Source organism: Podarcis gaigeae, assembly GCF_964106915.1.
Source record: "Podarcis gaigeae genome assembly, chromosome: 10".
Taxonomy (NCBI): Eukaryota; Metazoa; Chordata; class Lepidosauria; order Squamata; family Lacertidae; genus Podarcis; species Podarcis gaigeae.
The window spans coordinates 36,047,295-36,069,752 of record NC_139686.1 but is presented as its reverse complement, the minus strand read 5'-3'; the positions used below and the strand labels follow the sequence as shown (position 1 = coordinate 36,069,752).

General features: G+C 40.7%; 1 protein-coding gene across 1 annotated transcript in view; it reads left to right on the top strand.

The window, feature by feature from the left end:
* PLXNC1 (plexin C1) overlaps positions 1-22,458 on the top strand; it is a 61,825-nt gene that overhangs the window by 16,141 nt on the left and 23,226 nt on the right. The window contains exons 2-12 of the mRNA XM_083698537.1: positions 77-205; positions 1,434-1,568; positions 4,137-4,237; positions 5,588-5,702; positions 7,292-7,439; positions 9,565-9,640; positions 12,732-12,819; positions 12,931-12,993; positions 17,639-17,775; positions 18,298-18,477; positions 20,815-20,902. Of these exons, the coding sequence (XP_083554663.1) occupies positions 77-205; positions 1,434-1,568; positions 4,137-4,237; positions 5,588-5,702; positions 7,292-7,439; positions 9,565-9,640; positions 12,732-12,819; positions 12,931-12,993; positions 17,639-17,775; positions 18,298-18,477; positions 20,815-20,902 (1,260 nt within the window). The remainder of the gene's footprint in view (positions 1-76; positions 206-1,433; positions 1,569-4,136; positions 4,238-5,587; positions 5,703-7,291; positions 7,440-9,564; positions 9,641-12,731; positions 12,820-12,930; positions 12,994-17,638; positions 17,776-18,297; positions 18,478-20,814; positions 20,903-22,458) is intronic.

Below are 22,458 nucleotides of genomic sequence, written 5' to 3'. Positions count from 1 at the left end.
TAGCTTGAAAATAACAAGTTGCATATTTGATAAAATGATGTATACTCATATTTTGCTTCTGTATTTGATTTTTCAGAACAAGATAGCTTGGCCAATCAACAATGCAACTTTGCTGAGCCACTCTGATTTGGTGTCAGTTTATGCCACTGTGGTTCTGAACAAGATTGTTTTGTTTTTGGGAACAAGAAATGGACAGTTGCTGAAAGTATGTGGCTTATGGTTTGTTTCATGGTTTATTTGATGAATCATTGTTGTTGCATTAGTTGATAGAAGCTTCTTGGCATTTTGCATGTGAAAGTGCTAGATAGTTGCTATATTGGCAAATACAGTCGTGCCTTGGTTTTTGAACAGCTTAGTTCTTGAACGTTTTGACTCCTGAACATCGCAAACAAGGAAGTGACTGTTCCAGTTTGCAAACTATTTTTGGAAGCCGAACTTCCAATGGGGCTTCCACAGCATCTGACTGGCTGCAGGAGCTTCCTGCAGCCAATCAGAAGCTGTGCTTTGGTTTTCGAATGTTTTGTAAGTTGAACGGAACAGATTCTGTTCGACCTCCAAGGTACGACTGTAACTTCTCTTCTTGTATAATATTTGAAAGATGGTTCCTTTTCCCCCAAGTCCAGTGGCTTTCTATGTAATTAAACAATGCCTTCTCCCCAACAAAAATATATGTTGGCCTTTATTTAACATTTCCTTGGATCGGTTTTCAGTGAAATAACTTAAATAATGTAATTTCAAAATAAGTTTTTAGGTTGTTTAGTTTATCTAGCTTTCTGGAAAGCCTTTATTGCTGTCATCTTACACTGTTTTATTGTATGTACTTATTGATTGCTTATTAGCCCAAATAGGGCTAATATAGCTATACAAAGCAGCTGAGGAACCAAACACGTGAGGAGAAATGGAGGCATGCAGTCCAGACATTCTGCTTCCAACACATTACCTGTACACAGTTGAGACCACTCTCTGAGTTTGAGGATGAATGTCTAAAGTGGGAAGCTCTTCTATTCAAGGAGGCTGCCTGTATGATTTTAAAACCCTGTGCAAACAAGGTTTTAAACGGTATTTGTAAAGAATAGCTGACCAAATCGAAAACATACAAATCCTGATCATTAGTCACTGAATGTGCATTCAAAATAGGTCCTTGTATCTTTCTTGAGATAATAGTAAAAGAACATGTTCTCTTTCCAGGTAAGAGTATTTGTTAGATTATCCATGCAGTTTGCTTCTTATCTGTTCATTTGAGGTTCTGCTTGCACAGTGGGACTTCTGCTTTCACCTCTTCCACCCAAATGTGTTGTCCCCCCCAAAAAAAAAATCTGTTCCAGATTGCTGATGATGGGGAGGAATAGAGGAACCATAGCGTATTCAAATAGGGCAGATAAATTTGCCCATGATAACATGATAGTGGTTCTTTTTGTTTCCTGTGCTTTTAGGTTATTCTTGATGAAAACATGAAAGCAAATTGCCCAGACATTTTATATGAAATTGAAGAAGAAACACCAATTTTTCACAAACTTGAACTTGACCCTGTGAATAAAGATTACATCTATCTACCATCTGGTAACAAGGTGAGCTAAAAGCAGCAGTCAGCACAAATAGTACTTCTGAAGTTGGCTTTCAGTCATCTGGCAAAGTCCTTGTTAACTGAAGTCCAGCAACCTACTTTACTTTTGGGTTGTAGAACAGGACCCTGAATATGAGTAGGTGTGATTTCTAGTCAGCAGAGATTCTAAACTATGCAACTGACTTGATTAGTTCTGTGTAACTTTAGAGATTAGCTATCGCATCATTTTCTTAGTGTTCGCAGTTGCGTAACTGACTTACATTGTCTTACGTGAGTGCAGAGAGAGACTTTCGAGAACTGAGTTGATGGAAACAAGAGAAAACTTGTTGATGACATCAAAGTGCACATCTTCATATGATCTCTTTCTCAGCATCTCTCATTTATCCATTGAATTCAGGAAGCACCGGTAAGCCTTTGTGAGGAATGTTTGGATGGATGATGAGTAATCACCACACATGAGATTTCCTTATTACAAGAGAACTCCTTTCAGTCTCTGTTCAGATTAGGGCATTAATGCATACATGGCTCACTGTTGCATGTACTTGTTCGGGCACTTTTATCCATACAGGTACTTTCAATCTTACGGCTCCGAAAACCATCTCCTTTCTTGTGCACATTAGTGGGTGGTACTTGTTAGGATGCATGTAGGTGTACTATGTAATGTTGTCTCCTTCCCTCAAATATTATTACTTCCCTGAGGTCCATTGTGGATATGTGTGCAGTTATTTGCTTGCCTGTGTATGCACTTTTTTAATAAAAAAGTACAAATCTGGAATATAAGTTTTTTTCAGAATTGTGCAAAAGTACAGAATTGTACTTTTAAAAAGTAAAGCCAGATAAGATAAGGAATCATTCATATGAAAGACTCCTACTTCCTGTCCTACATTTTCCTTTGCCATCTACGTGCAAGGGCAATTTATATATTTTAACATAGCTGCTCTGTGAAAAACTGCTGGGTTAAAAATAAAAATGCCATGAACATGTCTTTGGGACTGATGGAAACAAAATGGAAGAAGTAAACGCGGCAATAGAAACCATCTAGTGAAATGTCATCACATGTTAAAAGCAATGACGCTTCCCACATGATAAGCTTCAGAGGACCCACATTTTTGTATTGCATTTTCTTCTCCTATTGGATTATCCACAGATTGGCAAATATTATGTCGCTACCAGCTGTCTCCTCATAGTCAAGAAGAGTGATTGGTTGTAGATAAGGTTTCTTCATAAGCAAAGGACTACTCAGGTGTAGCACCCTCCTCAGGAGAAGGATTTTGCAGAGATGTCTTGAGAGGCTGCAGCTGTGCCTAGGGTGGGATTCTTGTGCCTCTGGTTTAAGAGCCTCAGTGCAAGGCTGAGAGAACTGCTGGAACAATGGCTTGCTAACCAACACTGTTTCTTGCACCTGATCCTGACCGTCTGCTTACCTGGACCTTGGGATGCCTCTCAACTCTGTTAAAATCACTGCTTGTCTGGAATTGGACCTTGGCTATGGAATTTGCAGCTGTCGGTCTGCAATAGCCATGTTTATCTGGAAGGCTACTTGCAGCCTGGGACCCAGCTAGAACAAGACAGAAAATAAACTTACCAAATGCAGGCTTTTGCTGAAGCCTGGAGAGCGAGAGGGGTCAGTGCGCAACGACCCCTCTCGCTCTCCAGGCTTCAGGAAGCTATCTGCAAGCCTGGGGAGACCGGCGCGATTTCCCGCCGGTCTCCCCAGGCTTGCAGATAGCAGCCTGTTCTGGGGGCTGGGGTCGGGGGAAGCTCGGGCTGGGGGGGAATAATTTCCCCCCCTTTATTTCCCCCCCAAAAAAACTAGGTGCGCCCTATGGGGCGAAAAATATGGTAATTTAGCAAGGGGAGGTGCAGGCTGTCACTTGGAAGAGGAGAGCGCTGTATGTACACTGCAAAAGTGAGAGACAGAGAGAAGCAGCTTCAAATCCACATTAAACTCCGGAGTGGAAGAGCCGACAATGGCATTGCCAAGAACACACTTTAGCATTAAAGACTTGCAGCAGGATTTAATAGGATTAATAGTGGAGTGCAGTTGCCCGTAGCAATCTCCAGCCAGGCAGAAATGGTTATGAGAGACCACACTCCTTCCAGACCAAAAACCACGTTAACAGGTGTGCAGAAAGTTGGTGGTTTTAAAGTGCTGAAGAGCAACCACACATTCAGCAGCCTTTCTTAGAAACGGAAGTTTAGAGACAAAGGCTGTAACAGGCAGGGAATCTGCATGCAAATTATTTTTGAAGTCATATACCACCCTGTTGGCTCTGAATTTAAGTACAAGTGAGCACAGCTGGCAAAGGTCTTGCCACAGATCCAATTTCTCTTCCTATACACCCCCAAATTAGCAAAGTGATGTGATGGATCCATAGAAGGTTAACTAGAAGTGACATGAACAGCAGAAGGTTGCTGCAATATTGTAAGAAACTACTTTGAATTCCTTTTTTTCTTTAAGTTACTGATTTGCTTTTCTTTCTATTTCCTGGGTTTATGGAAATTATTTTACTTTTCTGAAAATGTTTACTAGAAACATGCAAGAGTGATTTTTTCTCCCTTTCTATTTTAGATCTGGAGAACAAAGGTTGCCAATTGTAGCAAGTATATTTCCTGTAAAGAATGTTTAACTGCCATGGACCCCCACTGTGGATGGTGTTATTCATATAACAAGTATGTACTTTTGCTTCTTAGGCTCATATGAATGAATGCTTCGTTATTGGTATTTTTTCATTCTTGATACCTTGAGGCTGTATCCACAGTTGTTTTTATAAAGCCATCTTGGATCAGTTTTACGTTTGCAGTGACTCTTCCTATAATGACACTTGCTAATAATATTAATGTAAAGGCAACTCAAGTTTCTCTCTTAACCTTCCCAGGATATTTGTGTTAGTATTCTAACTGGGCTAAGACAGAATCCTGGTGCCAAATAACTTTGAAATTCTATTATTATTTTTTAAATATTTTTTATTAATTTTTGATACAATCATATAATATCCAAATTTTACCTAATTTTAACAAAATTCAAATTTTGGTCTTCCTTCAGCTTCTCTGGTAATCATCCATTTTTACCATTCAATACACATTTCTTTAATTGTATTGCCATTGATCATCCCTCTTTCCCCCCCTGTTTTCTTTAAACAATACCTCTTAGAGTTTTACAGTGCTTCTTGAAACCCCACTAACGTTGTTTGCACCTCACATATATTTTTCAGAACTTTGAAATTCTAAAACAACAAGAAGACCATAACATTTATTTATTTGCACTAAATTGTCTTTTTATAAAGTTTGAGCAAAAAAGAGCTATAAGACACAATAGTCACAAGCCAATAGCCGAGCAGTAAGTAAGAAATTAGTGTTTTAGCAATTAAAGCTAGCATGCAGTGAGACTCTTCTTAAAAGGACATCTATAATTGTGGTTATAATTATAGTTAGCAGGAAGGAGTTATTTGGATAGTTGCGTTAAATTCGCATACCCTATTTTTAATTTGAAATTTGAGAAAGACCATAATGATATATTCTCATAAGACTGAAAAAGTCATGGAGTGGTCCCAAGGAAAATAACGTAAATAAATGTTCTTTAACACCAACTCTCAAAACTCATATCTACTCTTGGGTCTGTGGCTTCGAGGGACAATGGCATCACAAGCCATGAGAAAGAATCAATGGGAGTGACTGGTTTTTTATGGTTTTAAATACAGAAATGAAGCAACAATAAAGTGAGAAAATCTGATTAGGTTAATCAGTTCTATCTCCTGGAAATTTGCATAGTCAGACAACAGGGTGGAACAAATTGATTGAAAGGAAATGATGGAATAGATGTTCATTGTTTGATGTATCTTTTTTAAAGCTAAATATCTGGAACATGATTTCTCAGCCTATTAAGAGCTGAGAAGGCACTTTAGAAATGTTCAGTCAAGGTGGCCACAGTTAGGCTAGGAGATACAAATAATGCAGATTTTTATATATAATTGAAAGAGATTTCTCTATTTCTCTCATGCATATATTTGGATTTTTCTTCAGCTGCACTTTAAAAGGGGAATGCCCAGTTTCAAATAACATAATGAACTGGACAAGCATTCCACATGGAACAGATAAATGCCTGAAAATCTACACTTCTAAGCATTACAGAGGTGAGGTATGTTAAACATCATTTTCATTTCATGCTGCACTACTTACAAATGAGAGAATTTAACTTGGCAGTGCTGAGCTCTCTCAGTACTCTGGTCTGACTGAAACATAATAGTCCAATCCTATGCTGCTTATACAGTGGTACCTCGGGTTACATACGCTTCAGGTTACATACGCTTCAGGTTACAGACTCCGCTAACTCAGAAATATTACCTCGAGTTAAGAACTTTCCTTCAGGATGAGAACAGAAATCGGGCTCTGGCAGTGTGGCAGCAGCAGGAAGCCCCATTAGCTAAAGTGGTGCTTCAGGTTAAGAACAGACCTCCAGAACGAATTAAGTTCTTAACCTGAGGTACCACTGTACTTTTCTCCTGGTGTAACAATGGGGTTCTTTGTGGGCGAACCTGGGTAAACAAAACCCTATTTATTTTTATGTACACAAAAGCATGTACTTGGCCCAAGCTTCCATGTCTGACATTCTCTGCAAACCATCTCTATAGACAGGCAGTTCATCCTACATAATGAATCCAATGTATTTGGCATACTGGCAGAATCCCAGCCTCCCATACTTGCAGATCACACTGTGTCAGTTTGCATGCACGCAGCAGGATTGGGACCCCTAACCCAACTTCCTTGGGTGGCTCCAGTTGTTTGGTGCCTTGCATAAATGGAAAGGCCAAGCTGTGAAGGTGCAGGTGAATCCTTGTTAGAGCAATGGTGACGTTTCCTGATGCTCCCCACTTTCTGCTTGGAATGGTTTTAGATCATGTTGCTATAATGTGAAGAGGTTAATGGTTCCCTTATGCTGGATATGGATTCCTGTAACCATGCTCTGCCTCTGAGGGGTGGCACTGATGTGGAAAGAATTTGGACATACTTTAAAACAGGATTTGTTAATCTCTTGAAGTACTCTCACATGTCCGGGTGGACAGTCTGCCTGAATCATTGATTACTGCAGTGTGTAGGGAAAGTAGAGAGAAGCCAGGTTCACTCAGTGGGACAAAAAAGAAACACACACTATTTTGGCTTCTGTTGGTAGTATTCTCCCATAACGTTGGCTCTTCAGCATCCTTGTGGGTGAACAGCATTTTGCTGTTTTCCCTCCTGCCTCTGAAACTATTTCTCTCTTCTCTTTCTGTTGTTAGTCATCATTTAGACATACTGATATGGTTTATGGTTAATGCAAACCAGGAATCTTCTTGACCATATATTGAAGCTAAGGTTTGAAGCAGATTTACAAACACTGGTTGGTATGAATTCTGGTTTGCATAAAACATGGTCTACATGTGTAACAAATCATCATCATTCTAGGGAGAGAAGGAAGTGGGAGAATCGTTCTGTATAAATCTCATGGCTTCCTAGTAGGAATCATTGGGTGTGGTGAATGGAGTTGGGCAGATTGCAGCAGCTCCTGCTATTCAGCCAATTAAAAGTTGCCTGTATATTTTCAATTGTTTCTTGCCATTCACTTTTTATCTAATCTTTAAGTAGCCTATCAACATTTACCCTGAGAGTTTAACTCTGATTCTCTTGGAAATTCCTCCAGACTATCATCTAAGAGGTTAAGAAATCTTATCAATTTTCTCATTCCTTTAGATTTCTGTAACTGCAGTTGGAAATTCTGAAGGGCCATTCACTTGCAGAGTGATAGATGTGAATACCAAAAAAATTCTTTGTGAGAATGTGAAGGAAGATGTCATGAACTGCTCTTGTCACCTTAAGGCTGCTGATCTAGTTGGAAAAGGCAAGTTTTCTTCATATTTTACCTACAACACCTGGCATGTATTGTTGTATGGAATGTGTGAGGATATATGTAGCCTGATTTTTAATTACTGTGCTTGGGCGGAGGGAGGATAAAGCCATGTTGGTTCTGAAAGAGGAAGCTTTGAAAGTGTGTTATGGATTGCTGTGGTTGGATGTTGGAAAAAGGAAGAGAGGTTGGCTGTTGTTTGTGGTTGGTGTAAGCCTGGCTACTATTTTATCATGTCACACATGTCGGTCTTTTCTTGCATGTGCAAGATTGGGGAAGATGGTCTTAATTGTCTGGCACCAAGATGAAGGCCACTTCCTGAAAACAGCCCTGAATCCCAAATCTTGTGTTGACAAGATTAGAGCATTTGTGTGTACGTTTTCAACTATTTAAACTACATTAGGAAAAAGTTGCTATAGAAGACCGAAGACTAATTGTCATGCAAGAGAAACGTGACCCATGTTATCAGCTCTTTGGAAACTCCACTGAAAAGAGCAGCATAAACAGAATAAATAATTAAGTAATACAATTATCTGTGGCATTTATGTGGGCTCTATGCATGGGTATCTGCAGGAAGATAAAGGGGATAGCCTCTTCACCCAATGAATCTTAATCAACATATTCCTGGCTTTCATTTTTTTAAAGTAAAAACGTAGTAAGTTTCTGGCATTTTAGAATTTGACTGGTGAGTTAGATATTGCAGGCACTATTCTCCTCATTTGTTTGTGAAAAACTTACCTGCTTCTTCAGATATTTTTTATATGATTTGGCATTCCTTTATGACATATTCAGCAGAAAAAATATTTTCAAGATGTCCCTTGTCACTAGCATGGCAAATCTGGAACTATAGTTGATGATCTGATGAAGTTGATAGCCTTTACTTGGACTTTGTTATTTTAACTTATGTGCAACTACTCATTCCACATGCCTATTTTATAGTTTTGTTTTTTCATGTTTTAATTTTAATCTGGTGTTATAGTTGTTCTCTCTATTTTATACACATTATAAAACGGAATAATAATCACAAACTTTACAAAGAAGAAGAAAAAAATACTAGCCGATCAGTGGCAGAGCTTCATGCTCTGGCACCAGGGGGCGGAGAGCAGGCAGGGGCGCCATCCTGGGGGCGTGGCATGCCACCTGCAGGAGTGTGGCACCCGGGGGGGCAACCGTGATGGCACCCTACTGGGATCGCGCTGCTGGGGGCAGTGTGCTCCCCCCCGCACTCCTCTTCCTCTGCCAGTGTAGCCAATGAAATTTAAGAAAGGAGACCTAACCAATTAGTCAAAGAGAAGGCAAGAGTAAAACACCCATAATCAAAACCCTTGATTTATTGTTAATCTTCTTCTGTTGGTATTCCCTGGTAAATAAGTGATTGCTGCTTCATAGAAAACAATTTGATTATACAAGATTTTAAGGTAGCTGTGATTTGGGACAAGTGTGCCAGCCCAAGAACAAAAGATAACAGCAAAGAAGGAGTTCATGATTTTTCTATCACAGATATAATAATAAAATAACGTTTTATATGAAGTGAGTTTGTAAATATTTTAAAAATTACTCTGCTAATGCCAGTGCAGATAAAGTCAATCAATGTTAATATTGCAGAGGGCAGGCTGAGCTATTATGGGGAACGCCAACCCTACAAAGCAGCCCAGACTTGTTACACCCATTTTGTTGAAAGGAGGGAGGAGGCTGTGTTTTTTAAGTTGTGAGTGGACTGTGAAATTGATTGTAGGAGGAGTACAGTTAAAAGCTAGAGGGGGTGAAGGCAGCTAGGCAAAGAACTAAGACTTTCAGCAGTGAGTGGAAGGAAGTTCCCTGGATGCCATATTTACTCATTGAGAAACAACAGGTGGGTAGACCTGACATACATGTTGCTCAGGGACCAAATCTAACTAGGCCTTGCCATTCCAGAGTCACCAGCGCTGCCAGAAATTGTTGACCTGTTCTCTGATGCTAGTTATGTTTGTCTATTTATTTGGAGTATTTTCTTTTCCATCCTTGGAAAAATTCCTGGGAACTCTCTTGTGTCTACTTTAAAATCAGTTGTATCCAAATAACTCATATATATGCTTGTACCCAATATATCAAAATGTTTTCTTTTTCTTTTTCTTTTCAGTTGCTCAAGTATTACTCATCTCTGGTTCACAGACTTTATCAGAAATATTTAAATATGACTGCTCATTCGAGAAAACGTAAGAGATGTTTACATATCTTTTTGTGGGTTGTGGAACAGCTTCTTTAGGGTGCTTTCACATTAGCATGTCACTCTTGAATTGTCACTCTTGGTTCTCTGTACTGTTACAAGACATCTACACAGTGTCATCATAAATGTGTTATCTTGTATTCTCCCCATGGTACTTTCACCTCTTTTGAAAGTTTTTTTGGGGATAATCAATTTTTTTGGAAGGAACAGAACATAGCTGTAGATGCAGTGCTAAGTTGAAATACTCTTCTGTCTTTTTGAAGGAATATGGTTGTAGATCAGTGATAGAGTACACCCTTTGCATGCAGAAAGTCTCAGCTTCAGTCCCTTATATCTCTGGGTAGGGCTTGGAAAAATCCTTTTTGAAATCCTGGAAAGCTATTGCCAATCAGTGTAGGACCAACCTTCCCCGCCAGATGTTTTGGTCTACATCTTGCGTGATGACCACAGGCCATATTGAGTGTGGCAGCTGGAGCTGAACATCTGCACAGCACCAGATTGGAGAAGACTGGTGCAAACAATGTCAGTGGTGATCATTCAGGCAGCTGAGCCTATTCCCAGATCTCTACTTTTCAGTACATAGACCTTGCTATTTTTAGTAATGTTATTTTTTTTTAGTCAAAATAACATCTTCACCCTTATTTTAAATCTAAAGGTAAAAGGTAAAGGTACCCCTGCCCGTACGGGCCAGTCTTGACAGACTCTGGGGTTGTGCGCCCATCTCACTTAAGAGGCCAGGGGCCAGCGCTGTCCGGAGACACTTCCGGGTCACGTGGCCAGCGTGACATCGCTGCTCTGGCGAGCCAGAGCCGCACACGGAAACGCCGTTTACCTTCCCGCTGGTAAGCGGTCCCTATTTATCTACTTGCACCCGGGGGTGCTTTCGAACTGCTAGGTTGGCAGGCGCTGGGACCGAGCAGCGGGAGCGCACACCGCCTATTTTAAATCTAGGTAAAGGTAAAGGTACCCCTGCCTGTACGGGCCAGTCATGTCCGACTCTAGGGTTGTGCGCCCATCTCACTTAAGAGGCCGAGGGCCAGCGCTGTCCGGAGACACTTCCGGGTCATGTGGCCAGTGTGACGAAGCTGCTCTGGCGAGCCAGCACCAGCGCAGCACACGGAAACGCCATTTACCTTCCCGCTATAAAGCGGTACCTATTTATCTACTTGCACTTAGGGGTGCTTTCGAACTGCTAGGTGGGCAGGAGCTGGGACCGAACGACGGGAGCTCACCCCGCCATGGGGATTTGAACCGCTGACCATACGATCGGCAAGTCCTGGGCACTGAGGTTTTACCCACAGCGCCACCCGCACCCCTCATTTTAAATCTAGATTTGTGTAATTATACCATGTAATTAAACTATGTAGTGCAAAATGTTAAATAAATTAAAAAGGATCACATTGCTTTTCTGGTTGGTGCCATTTCAGTTAGCTTAAAAATTATTAGCACAGTAGCAATTAAGGAAGGGGAAGCTCTTTTTGGTAAACATGAAAACCTCTGTGTGTGTGTGTGTGTGTGTGTGTGTGTGTGTGTGTGTGTGTTGAAAATAAACATCCTGATAAAAAGGTATGCCACCTACCCACCTACATAGCTGTATATAACACACAAAAGTATGGATGATGTATAACAGGATGTACATTTTTTGCAAAGTGTGAGACTACCTGAAGAGTCTTGCCATTCTGCATGTAGGGTAGAGGAAGTGCAATCTTTATATAACACTTGTCAGTCTGGAAGCAACCTTAGCAATGAATAAGCCTTATGGGTAGGCTTGCTGTTTCGCTTGGAGCTATTATTAGCACATAGATTTATAACCGTACTTGGCCCATGATACATTCTTTTGCTGAAGCATCACTTTAGATCTCGACTCTGTTTCCCTGAACTCATAGCACTCATAGCCAACCTCCAGATAGTGATGTAAAAGAGCCATTGTCGATTCTGTTGTGCATTAACTCTATCTAAGCTACTGTGTGCTTCACACAGAAGCGTATTTTCCAGAATTGACAAGTTGGTGAGTAGGGGGGCAAGGCAGGTCCAACATGAAGGCTTACATTTCTAATTAATTGGTGCAATAAGGCTTGCCACTCATGACTCCTTTTGTGTTAACCAAAGGGTTTTTGGAACAGCTCCACAACAACCTCTAGCCCCAAGGCAAAACCCTTTCAATGGATTTACAGTTTTAAGTGAGATCATAGGGATGATGGAAGTTTAAATAGCAAGGAGGAATGGACAGTGTGATTTTTTTGCACTACCACCTTAGCATAACATATGACCTTTACTGTTATGTACTGAAGTTCTCACCCTGGGCCAGCAGGGGGATACTGTAGATAGTTCAGGTCCACATATGCAAATAAGGGATCGATAGTGACGTTCAGTTATTGGATAGTTGCAGAAAGTTGTTACAGTTATGTTGTACTGGAGCTCTATATAAGCAGGCTGGCTGAACCCTTCAGTTCAGTTCTGTTCTGACCTGTGAATAAACAAGAGCTGTTTGGAGAATCGCTGTGTCGTCTGATATGTTCACCCACAACTTAACATTTACATCAGATGGTATGAGCCATCTACTTTTGCCAGCAGTTGAAGCAATGCTATAGAAATGAACCACTTCGCTTGCCATGTTCAGAGGCAGCATGGCACTGAAATCAGTCACTCAAAATCAACAGCAAAGGAGGACTGTTGCCTCCATGCAATGATTTTGGGCTTCCCAGGGGCATTTGGTTGGTTTCTTTGGGAGGCAGAATGCAATGGTCTTTTAATCTAATCCAGCAGGAATATCATTATGGAGCATTGCTTTCCCATGCCTAATATGACAAAGGTGCCCTTGAAGTTCTCCTGCTGATCCAAATTGACTTTACATGTTACAATTAAATTTCCAAGTTTTCAGCAGGCAGTATAATATCTGAATTGTAGAGGACCAGCGTTCTGAGTTACTGAGGCCACTATATGAAAAGCCTTAGCTTGAGTAGAGTTAAATAAATATTTATGACATGTAAGCCCCCTGGGTAAGACCTAGAATTATATACTGGCACACCTTCTCTGCTGGATCTCACCAATCCCTGCAGTTGTGTATTTTATATTTCTAGATGTTCAGAATGTTTGTCTCGTGCTGGTTGCACCTGGTCTACTAGAGAGAAAAAATGTGTCTCCTCTACCGTGACTTGTACACAAAAGGTAATTTTTCTGGCTTGTATTGAATTTAAATCGCTATTTGGAAAGTTTTTTATTTGACGAATGGTATTTTTTAAAAAATATATTCTAAGGAAGTACTTTCAATTTTTTCAGGTTGACTGTGATTCAATTACTACCAGTGCTTCAGATGGGAAAGATATTTCACAGAGACCAGAGGTCAGCAGATATTCTGAAACTGATACGTTATAGCACAATTGATTGGGAGGGGGGTTCATTCATGTGTTAACACCATCTCCGCCTTTCCCTATAATGGATCCAGCTCACTGTCAATCATATGCTGTTTTCACTGATGGCAATACCTCTTGCACTACTGCCAAGTGTGAAGGAGGCAGAAGACTAAAAGGACATGGTGGAAAATAAGGGGAAGCATTGCGGGGTGATGGTTGGCAATTGGACACACTAATTCCCCCTTCAGTACAGGACCTCATGAGCTCCTGTAGACCTTTCCCAAGTCCAAGCTCAGGAGAATTCCACTGGCTTCTCTAGTCTCTCTTGCTTATGCTATGAAATGCTTTGCATAACTCATAAGACTAGTAGCAGTAGCAACAATGCCAGTAAAATACCATGAGATGTTTGTGTTGCCTTCGCTTTCCAATGCTGAAATATTGATAGTTGAGATTTGTGTGTGTGTGTTTCACATTTTCTGCTTTTACCCTTTGTACTCATGGGAATTTGTGCTATAATGAATAACAATGCTGTGTTTGGGTCAGATACCGCGACACTATAAGAAATCAGTAGTTGTCATTTAATATAATTAGTGGAAGGATTTCATTTCACAGAGTTACCCTCTGGGTTGAATTCTAATCCTGTTGGATCACTTTTCTCCAAATCTAGCTAGCAAATGGCTTGATCAAGCTTAAAAAACAACAATACACAGCTGAATACAGTACAATACATACTGCTGCAATTATCTGCTGTATGTGTTTTCCTCTTCAATGATTTGGGATGATATATACTTAGGAACAAAAAGCAGTCAAAATGTAGTTTTGATTTTCTGTGTAACTGTAACTGTGTTTTTTCCGTTAAACTTTATTGGATAGCCCAGGTGTTGCCCAAAGAGCACACTGTTGTTTCAGGGAAGAAGCACATTGCAGCATGCTAGTGAGTTGACTATATTATTAGTACCGAATAGTATAAATTGAGTTTTGCAATTCTTGGTTTGTGTATTTTTAGGCAATCACCATAGTTGCAATCTGACTTAAACATGTTATTATTGAAAGTGTCTATTTCCTTGTTCTCTTCTACCCACCACCAAATCAGATTTCTTTCCTGTGCTAAACTGATAAGCCATTATGCATTAGATGGTGCTGAAACTGTAGATGCAAATGTTGTGTTGGGTGGGGTGAATTAAAACTGAACTGCTTCTTTTAAGAAATGGGGGGAACTGGAGGATTTAATCGAACTAATCTCTGAGCTGGATGGTAAGATTTCCGCCACAGGAACAAGGAAGGCGGGCTGTTGGGTATGGGAGGCTCACTGAAAATGGTTTCCCTCCCTAGTTTGCTGGCAGAAGACTTATCAACTGCTTGCCTCACCCCCCTTGGTACTCCCATAGTACTTCAGGTTTCTAGTTAATACGGTGGCAAATGCAGCGGGTTTTTCTAAGTGTTGCTGCCTGGCCAGGCATGGCAGCAGTCAGCCAGTCCATCAGGTGGGGGCCTCTGAGTGGCCCATTTGAAGCTAGCTTTCCAGAGGGAAGTCTCATGCTGTGATCCTGCTGGCCAGGGGAATTCACAAATGGCCAGCAGGCACCTGTGATCTGGTTGCTGGGGCTGGTGGCAGAGAGTGAGGGGCCGCAACTGCCACCTACCCAGGAAAGGGCTGAGCAGCCATTTACTACCATACCACTTCATTTTAAGTATGATTTAGTATCTTTTATACCAAAATAACAGTGAGGTCAACAAAAATGTATCTAATCTTAATCCATAAATATCTTTTTTTTTTTGCTTAACGTTATCGCATCATTAGTATCCAAAGAACTTCCTGAAGTTCTCCCACAGGCCTGTGCATTCCCAGTAAAATTGTTTACTTTTTAAAACTTCAGATAGGACTTTTCTTCCCTCTGCTGTTTAGAGCACTGTGCATTTTAAATTCTTCCCAGTTTCAAACCTAAATTGTTCTGTGGAATTAGGTGGGACTTGCAGTTCAGGAAACAGAAGTCCAAAGCCATCTGTGTTCATATATGAGTATAGTCCCCTGCCTAGAGGAGCTTACAAAAGAATATTGTAATATTTAGTTTGTTCTTCTGCTAATTCTTATGAAAACCGAACATATTCAGCAGTTTTAACGTTTGTGAGAGATGCATATCAATAGACACATATCAGATTGGACTTCCTGTTGGTAGCTTTAGCTTTTCAGCAGCAAATGCAATTTAGCAGCTAACATCAAGGTTAGCTACTGTTGCTGAGTCCTTTTGAAATATAGATGAAATATTTGGATTAAAAGACTCGTGAAGGAAGAAACAAAGAACCAAACTAATAATTTATAAACTTTTTGTGTCATTCAAAAGAGGGCTCATGCAACTTAGAAACATTAATTATAGATATTGCTATGAAGGATTGTTACATTGTATCCAAGTATACCATTAAATTTGTGCTATGATTTGTGCAGTACCTATATTATTCTCATTGTGATTTTATTGCAATGCTATTTTGTGGGTATGAGTGTTTTTGTGTTCTCATGGAAATCTGTCTTTTAGGATTTCCCACTCTGTTTAATGGAGGAATCAGAGCCTCCGTTTAATTTATTGGGGTGGTTGTTGTTTTTTTAGTGTGTGTGTGCATAAGCCCTGGGTGAATTGCAGTACTTTTGAAACTCTGTGGAATATATGTTCACAGATAGATATAGATGTGAATGTGTTTTAATAAACATTTCCAAATTATTGTTGTGCTTTGGATTTTTAGCACCAACACATAAGTAATGCTAGCTATATGCAACCCAAAGCATGCCAGTCATACACCGTCCTCTTCTTCTTTCTGGAATAGGTTCTCCTGCCCATTTTTTGCTTGCCTTAGGTGTGTTTTATCATTACACCTACATTGTTACTATCTGGGTTATTCAGATTCATGGGAACTGTGGTTGGCATTAACTAGGGCACATATGTGACACTAAACATAATAATAATAATAATAATAATAATAATAATAATACTTATACCCCGCCCATCTGGCTGGGTACCCCCAGCCACTCTGGGCGGCTTCCAACAAAACCCTAAAATACAATAACCTATTAAACATTAAAAGCTTCCCTAAACAGGGCTGCCTTTAGATGTATTCTAAAAGTTTGGTAGTTATTTTTCTCTTTGACATCTGGTGGGAGGGCGTTCTACAGGGCAGGTGCCACTACTGATAAGGCCCTCTGCCTGGTTCCCTGTAACTTGGCTTCTCACAGCGAGGGAACCGCCAGAAGGCCCTCGGTGCTGGACCTCAGTGTCCGGGCAGAACAATACTGCCAAGGCTGACAAGGGTTGAGAGGGGAAATTCATGGGTTACCAAGGCTAGCTCTTTGACCACAGTTTGTAGGGGCAATAATTTATTTTTGCTAGCTTATACACCAGTTTATATTCACACACAAAAAAATCTTAAGCAGTTTACAAATTCCAACCATAAGCAATCAATATTAAAAAAAATATAAAAATACAAATTCCATATTCAAAACAATACTACCTGTAAAGGGAATTGGGGTTGCTTGTGCGTACGTGGGCGCTGCTTTTGGCAACGTTCCCTGGCTAAGCTTTTCCCTGGCTGAACAGCACTTTCTCTGTGGCTGTGTCAGTCACTGGCAGAATCCATCAGTGGGCGTTTCCTGAACTTCTTCCAGCATAAAAGCTCTTTGACAGCAAGTCTCCGCCTAGCTTTCCTGCGCGGAAGTTTTCTGCGCAGAGTGGGTGTGGCCAGCGGAGGTCCTGGGCTCTCCCCGCTGGTCTCTGTGGAAGTGTCTTGGAGCCATCTCTCCGACGTCCCTTCCGGCTCTCTATTCTTCCTGGTGTCATGCTGATCTCCTTCCTCCGAGGAAGTGTTCCCTCTGTCCTGGCTGGGCCCTTCTCCTGCATCGCTAGGGAGCCTCACCTCCACTCTTGGCTCCAATGGCAGTTCCCTGACACTACCAATACCATAAAAAACAATTCCACATTTTAATTAGCATAATTAAATGTAAACATAAATAAGAACCACAAAAGCAAACCATATACAAAAACATCCAAATGTAGCATAATGACATATCATTAAAAGATCTCAAATAATATTATAAAAATCACATAATACAGTCACCGAAAAATCATTAACCTACACATTCACACTGCCCCAAACTCATATAAACATGTAGTCCCCATATGTGCAATCACCCAACAGTCTTTTTGTACCCAGTGGTGGAGTTTCATGCTCTGGCACCGGGGGGCGGGGCATGTTGCCTGCAGGGGTGTGGTGCCCAGCGCGGGCAGGGGGGTAGCTGCGATGGCACTCCACCGGGATCTCGCTGCCAGGGGCTGCGTGCTCCCCTGGCACTCCTCTTCCTCCGCCAGTGCTTGTACCCATTCATTTCATCCCATCCATTCCTTCCTATCTCTCATCTGGGCCAATACTGTAGACTTATGTCTCCACCAGGCCATAGGTGCTTGTGGATTTGGTTATGCCCTTCTATCTTTGGTTTTTATATTCCATCCTGAAGAATATGAAAACCAGTGGAAATTACGGAGCATGGAACAACACTTAATATCTACCCATTAATAAGAAAGGTACAAGTTAAACATGTTTATAAGTGCATGACTGGATATTGAAATCTTGTTTTACTCTGTTTCCAACAGCCCATGCTCATTACGTCCATTGAACCAATGTGGATATCAACATTAGGCAGCAGTGAAGTACTAGTCAGAGGAGAAAACTTTTCAAATGCAGATGTTTTGATGGAAATGACTGGAACCAGTAGCTGCAAATCAGAGGAGTGAGTAAAAATACAATCAATTATTTTATCTTTGAATTAACATGCACCTGTACCACATAGACATTTATCCTGGAAATGTTTGGACTCGTGATTAAACTATATAATCAAGATGGAGCCTTTTAACTGTGTGATTTAGACTTGCTTATTCACACTGCACTAATGTGCTCTTTTGTCGCATTAGTTCCAAAAGTGAAACTTTAGTAATCACTGTAATAATCCCAGTTATTTCAGGTTGCCCTCCTATTCCTTGGTAGATAGTCTAATCTCTGTTTCCCCTCACTAGATTACTCTTATTCTTATTTTTTAATTTTCTACATCTGTGAATGGAATTAAAAGCAATGTTAGTTCTTAAGATGCTTTCTTCCTCTTCTAAATCACATTACAATATGAATTTTGATTGAATCCTTGGGCTCCATATGTTGTTAATATTGAGTTCCAGTGAGAGTTGGCTTGCAAACTGCTTTAAAATTAAACAGCATTTGGGTTTGGGGAGAATTTGAGAGATGTTGTTCTTCTTTTCAGAATATTTGTCACTAAAGTGTTAAATCGCACACACATGAAATTCTGTTTACCACCAAGTCGCAAAGAAGCCAAGAGCATATGTATAAAGAAAATTGGCTTTCCGTGTTCACTCCCTGTGACACTGTCTTACGTCTCTCTCCCTGCATGTACTGGAATATTTCCAAATGTCACCTGGAAGAGGTAATCTTAAATTATTTTACTTCTTATAAAAAGTAGTACATTGAATATGACTGTGAAATAGTTAACGTAGTATCATAACAGACCTTATTGTCACTTGTAGATCCTTCAGTTTTATAGGGTGTGGCTGGGCATTGAGATCAGCTGTTCATGGTGCCATACCAATACACCCATCCGCTCAGCATTCATTCATTCATTTACATTTGTATACCCCCCAGTACTCATAGGTCTCAGGGTGGTTCACAACATAAAATTACAATTGAAAAAACCACGACATACATAATATAAAAACATAAAATAAAAACAAAGACAACCCATTACTCCCCCCCTTCCACAACACATTTTAGAAGGGCATTAGATGTCAGTCAGTCAAAGGCCAAGTTAAAGAGTCCAGCTGTTCCCTTATCTCGACAGGAACAGCCTAACTGCTCTGTTAACCTCTAGGTTAGATTACTGCAATGCATTATAGGTAGGGCTGCCTCTGTAGTTTCAGCTAGTACAGAATTCAGCTCACTAAATAGGTTAGTCACTGAGGCAAGACAGTTTGAGCACATTACATCAATCTGGTCCTACTGCACTGGCTACCAATTACAGTGGTGCCCCGCAAGACGAATGCCTCACAAGACGAAAAACTCGCTAGACGAAAGGGTTTTCCGTTTTTCGAGGTGCTTCGCAAGACGAATTTCCCTATGGGCTTGCTTCGCAAGACGAAAACGTCTTGCGAGTTCTTGCGAGTTTTTTCCCTTTCCCCCCTTTTTCTAAGCCGCTAATAGCCGCTAAGCCGCTAATAGCGCTAATCCGCTAAGCCGCTAATGGCCGTGCTTCGCAAGATGAAAAAAACACTAGACGAAGAGACTCGCGGAATGAATTATTTTCGTCTTGCGAGGCACCACTGTAGTTTCTGGGCCCAATTCAAAGTGCTGGTGCTATAAACCCTTAAATGGCTCTGGACCGCAATACTCAAGGACCGCAGCTTCCAGCCATCACCCCTCTATTATTGTCCATTCTGGGTCGCCCAGCCACTGTTACAGTGTCGATTCTCTTGGCAGATCAAAATGAACAGGTGACAGCAAAAGTTACAAGGCAGTGAGAATAAGATCTGTTATTTGACTATTGACCCAAACCCCCAAAATGCATTTTATGTAATTAACTGTTTACCTTTATCCTCTGTATACTGCATTTTGTTTTATTGCTATGGCTGGTGGCTGATGCAAATAAAGATTCAGTCAGTCAGTCATCCCAGCCATCACCACTCCGATGAGTGACTCCCATACCATTTCAGAACCACTGCTGAAGAAGTCCACTAGGGAAAGGGAAGACAGCTGGTAGTCGTTATGCTAAGAGTCCATTCAAACCTTGTAGTAGAATTGTAAGAGCTAAACATTCTTATATATGCAGTGTGTGTATTGGAAACCTAAGTAGAACAATGAAAACCAGTGGTCTATAGTTGTTAGCTTTAAATCCTACTGAAATATGTGACGAGATCCTACTGCAGATTACATTGCTTACATGTCATGCTAGGCAGACTCCGAAAAGAGGTGAACAATCACAATCAGTATGGATAGGAATTTTGTCAAGAGAAGGCAGTGTACTGTAGGATCATACTGTCATACGCATGACACACAAATACTCATTCCTTAAGCCAGGCTTGAGATTGACATTTGTGTATGTGAATAAATTTGCTTTGCAGTCATACACTGAGAATAGTTTTTATTTACTGTGGGGTAAGAGAAGGAGCTTTGGGACGTGGGTGGCGCTGTGGGTTAAACCACAGAGCCTAGAACTTGCCGATCAGAAGGTTGGCGGTTTGAATCCCCGCGACGGGGTGAGTTCCCGTTGTTTGGTCCCAGCTCCTGTCAACCTAGCAGTTCGAAAGCACGTCAAAGTGCAAGTAGATAAATGGGTACCGCTCCAGTGGGAAGGTAAACAGCGTTTCCATGCACTGCTCTGGTTTGCCAGAAGCAGTTTAGTCATGCTGGCCACATGACCCGGAAGCTGTACGCCGGCTCCCTCAGTCAATAAAGCGAGATGAGCGCCGCAACCCCAGAGTCGGTCACGACTGGTCCTAATGGTCAGGGGTCCATTTACCTTTACCTAAGTGCAGGAGGCAGTGGTAGGCAGGAGTGCCTGGCGTTTTCTGGTCCATGGGCTCACAAAGAGTTGGACACGGCTAAACAACAACAACAAAATGTCTTCTGAGCTGCAAACTTGATTATTATTTTTATTTGTAGTTTTTGATTTACTGTGACGTAGAAAGTTTTCTGAGCTGCAAACTTGTTTTTTAAAAAAAATTGAAGTAGACCCAAGTTCCAAGCTTATTTCCTTTCCCTTTTTTTGCAGTGGAGGTCGCAACATGACTATACATGGGAGACATCTAAATGTCACAGAAATGGTTTCTGTTTTAGATGGAGGGGGACAAAACTTGGCAGTAAGTGTTGTGAACTTCCCTCCCCTCCCCCCCCCCAAATGTTGGCTATATTAATTATAAGTGCCACAATTCTGCAAACTGCCATAAAAGGTAAATGAGTGCCTTCCTGAAAAGTGTCATGATGTTTTGGTCCTGTATTATTTGTATTCTTTTTCAGTAGATAATATTGCTGGAACTTCAGTAGATAATATTGCTCCCCTTTCCCTTTCCCACCCCCCTCCCTTTGGGGCTTCCAATGAAGGATAAAGGCTCTCTTATTTTGGAGAGTCTTTGGGTTTTTGCCAATTTGATTACCTTTTTTTTTTTTTTTGCTGCTATTATCATTTGAACTTATATAGCTTTGCTGATCAATAAATATTTCCTGGGCTGCTTACAAACAAACAAAGTACAATGATGAAAGTACAATGTTATAATGATTAACTGTAGCAACAACAAAAAAACAATAAAAGGCAGCAAATAAAAAATCGTTACGGGGAGAGCACGCGTAAAACGGCATGGATTTATAACGCAATTAAAAAGGCTGAGTGAATAAAAAAATCCTGCTGCCAAGAATGCTATAGAGAAGGCTCCAGGGGAGCAGTTGCGCCACAATTTCACCTGAATTCCTTCACAGCTTCAGTTTTATCTCAACTTTCAAATGACTGGCTTGCTAGAGTGTATATCTAGCTCCCATTATAAAGCCCTCTCATGCTTGCTAGTGTTCAGCTAAAGGGGGAGTGTAATGAACATTAGCAAGTCAGTGGAAAGATTAGGTTCAACTGGAGCTTCCAGGGAATACTAGCATGCTCAAATCACACCCCCCAAAAAAGTGCATTGTTTTAATGTACATTATTTTTGGTGCATGAGGCATAGTGGATGGGAAGAAACAAAGCTGTGGAAGAAGAGCAAACAATCCATGTTCTGATTCTGAAATTACAGAAAGTATTCCAGATAGTACATGACTATTCCTGTCCATAGCCAATTACAGTGGTACCTCTGGTTAGGTACTTAATTCATTCTGGAGGTCCGTTCTTAACCTGAAACTGTTCTTAACCTGAGGTTCCACTTTAGCTAATGGGGCCTCCTGCTGCCAGCACGCAATTTCTGTTCTCATCCTGAAGCAAAGTTCTTAACCCAAGGTACTATTTCTGGGTTAGCGGAGTCTAACCTGAAGCGTCTGTAGCCTGAAGCGTCTGTAACCCAAGGTACCACTGTATTTAATATCATTAGAGACTGAACAGGGGAAATATGTCTACCCCTGTGTAACATTACAGGCTTGCCCAATTTATCAAGCATAGGATTCCTTTTCAGGGAGTAAAAGAAAATGCAAGGCTGTACACAATCTGTATCAAATATCCAAGTTCTGCAGAAAGGAATTCAATTGTTCAAATAAAAAAAATTAGAATTGTCGTTCAGTTGGTTAGCTAGAATGCTTTATTCTGAACTTAACCTGTGAGAGAAAGTTTGTTTGGGGACCCATACCTGCACATGTGTAAAAGCTAAAAAAACAGACACACATATAATTGTTGGGATTTTATACTAAATACCAGATTTTTACATGAGTGTATTATTACCAT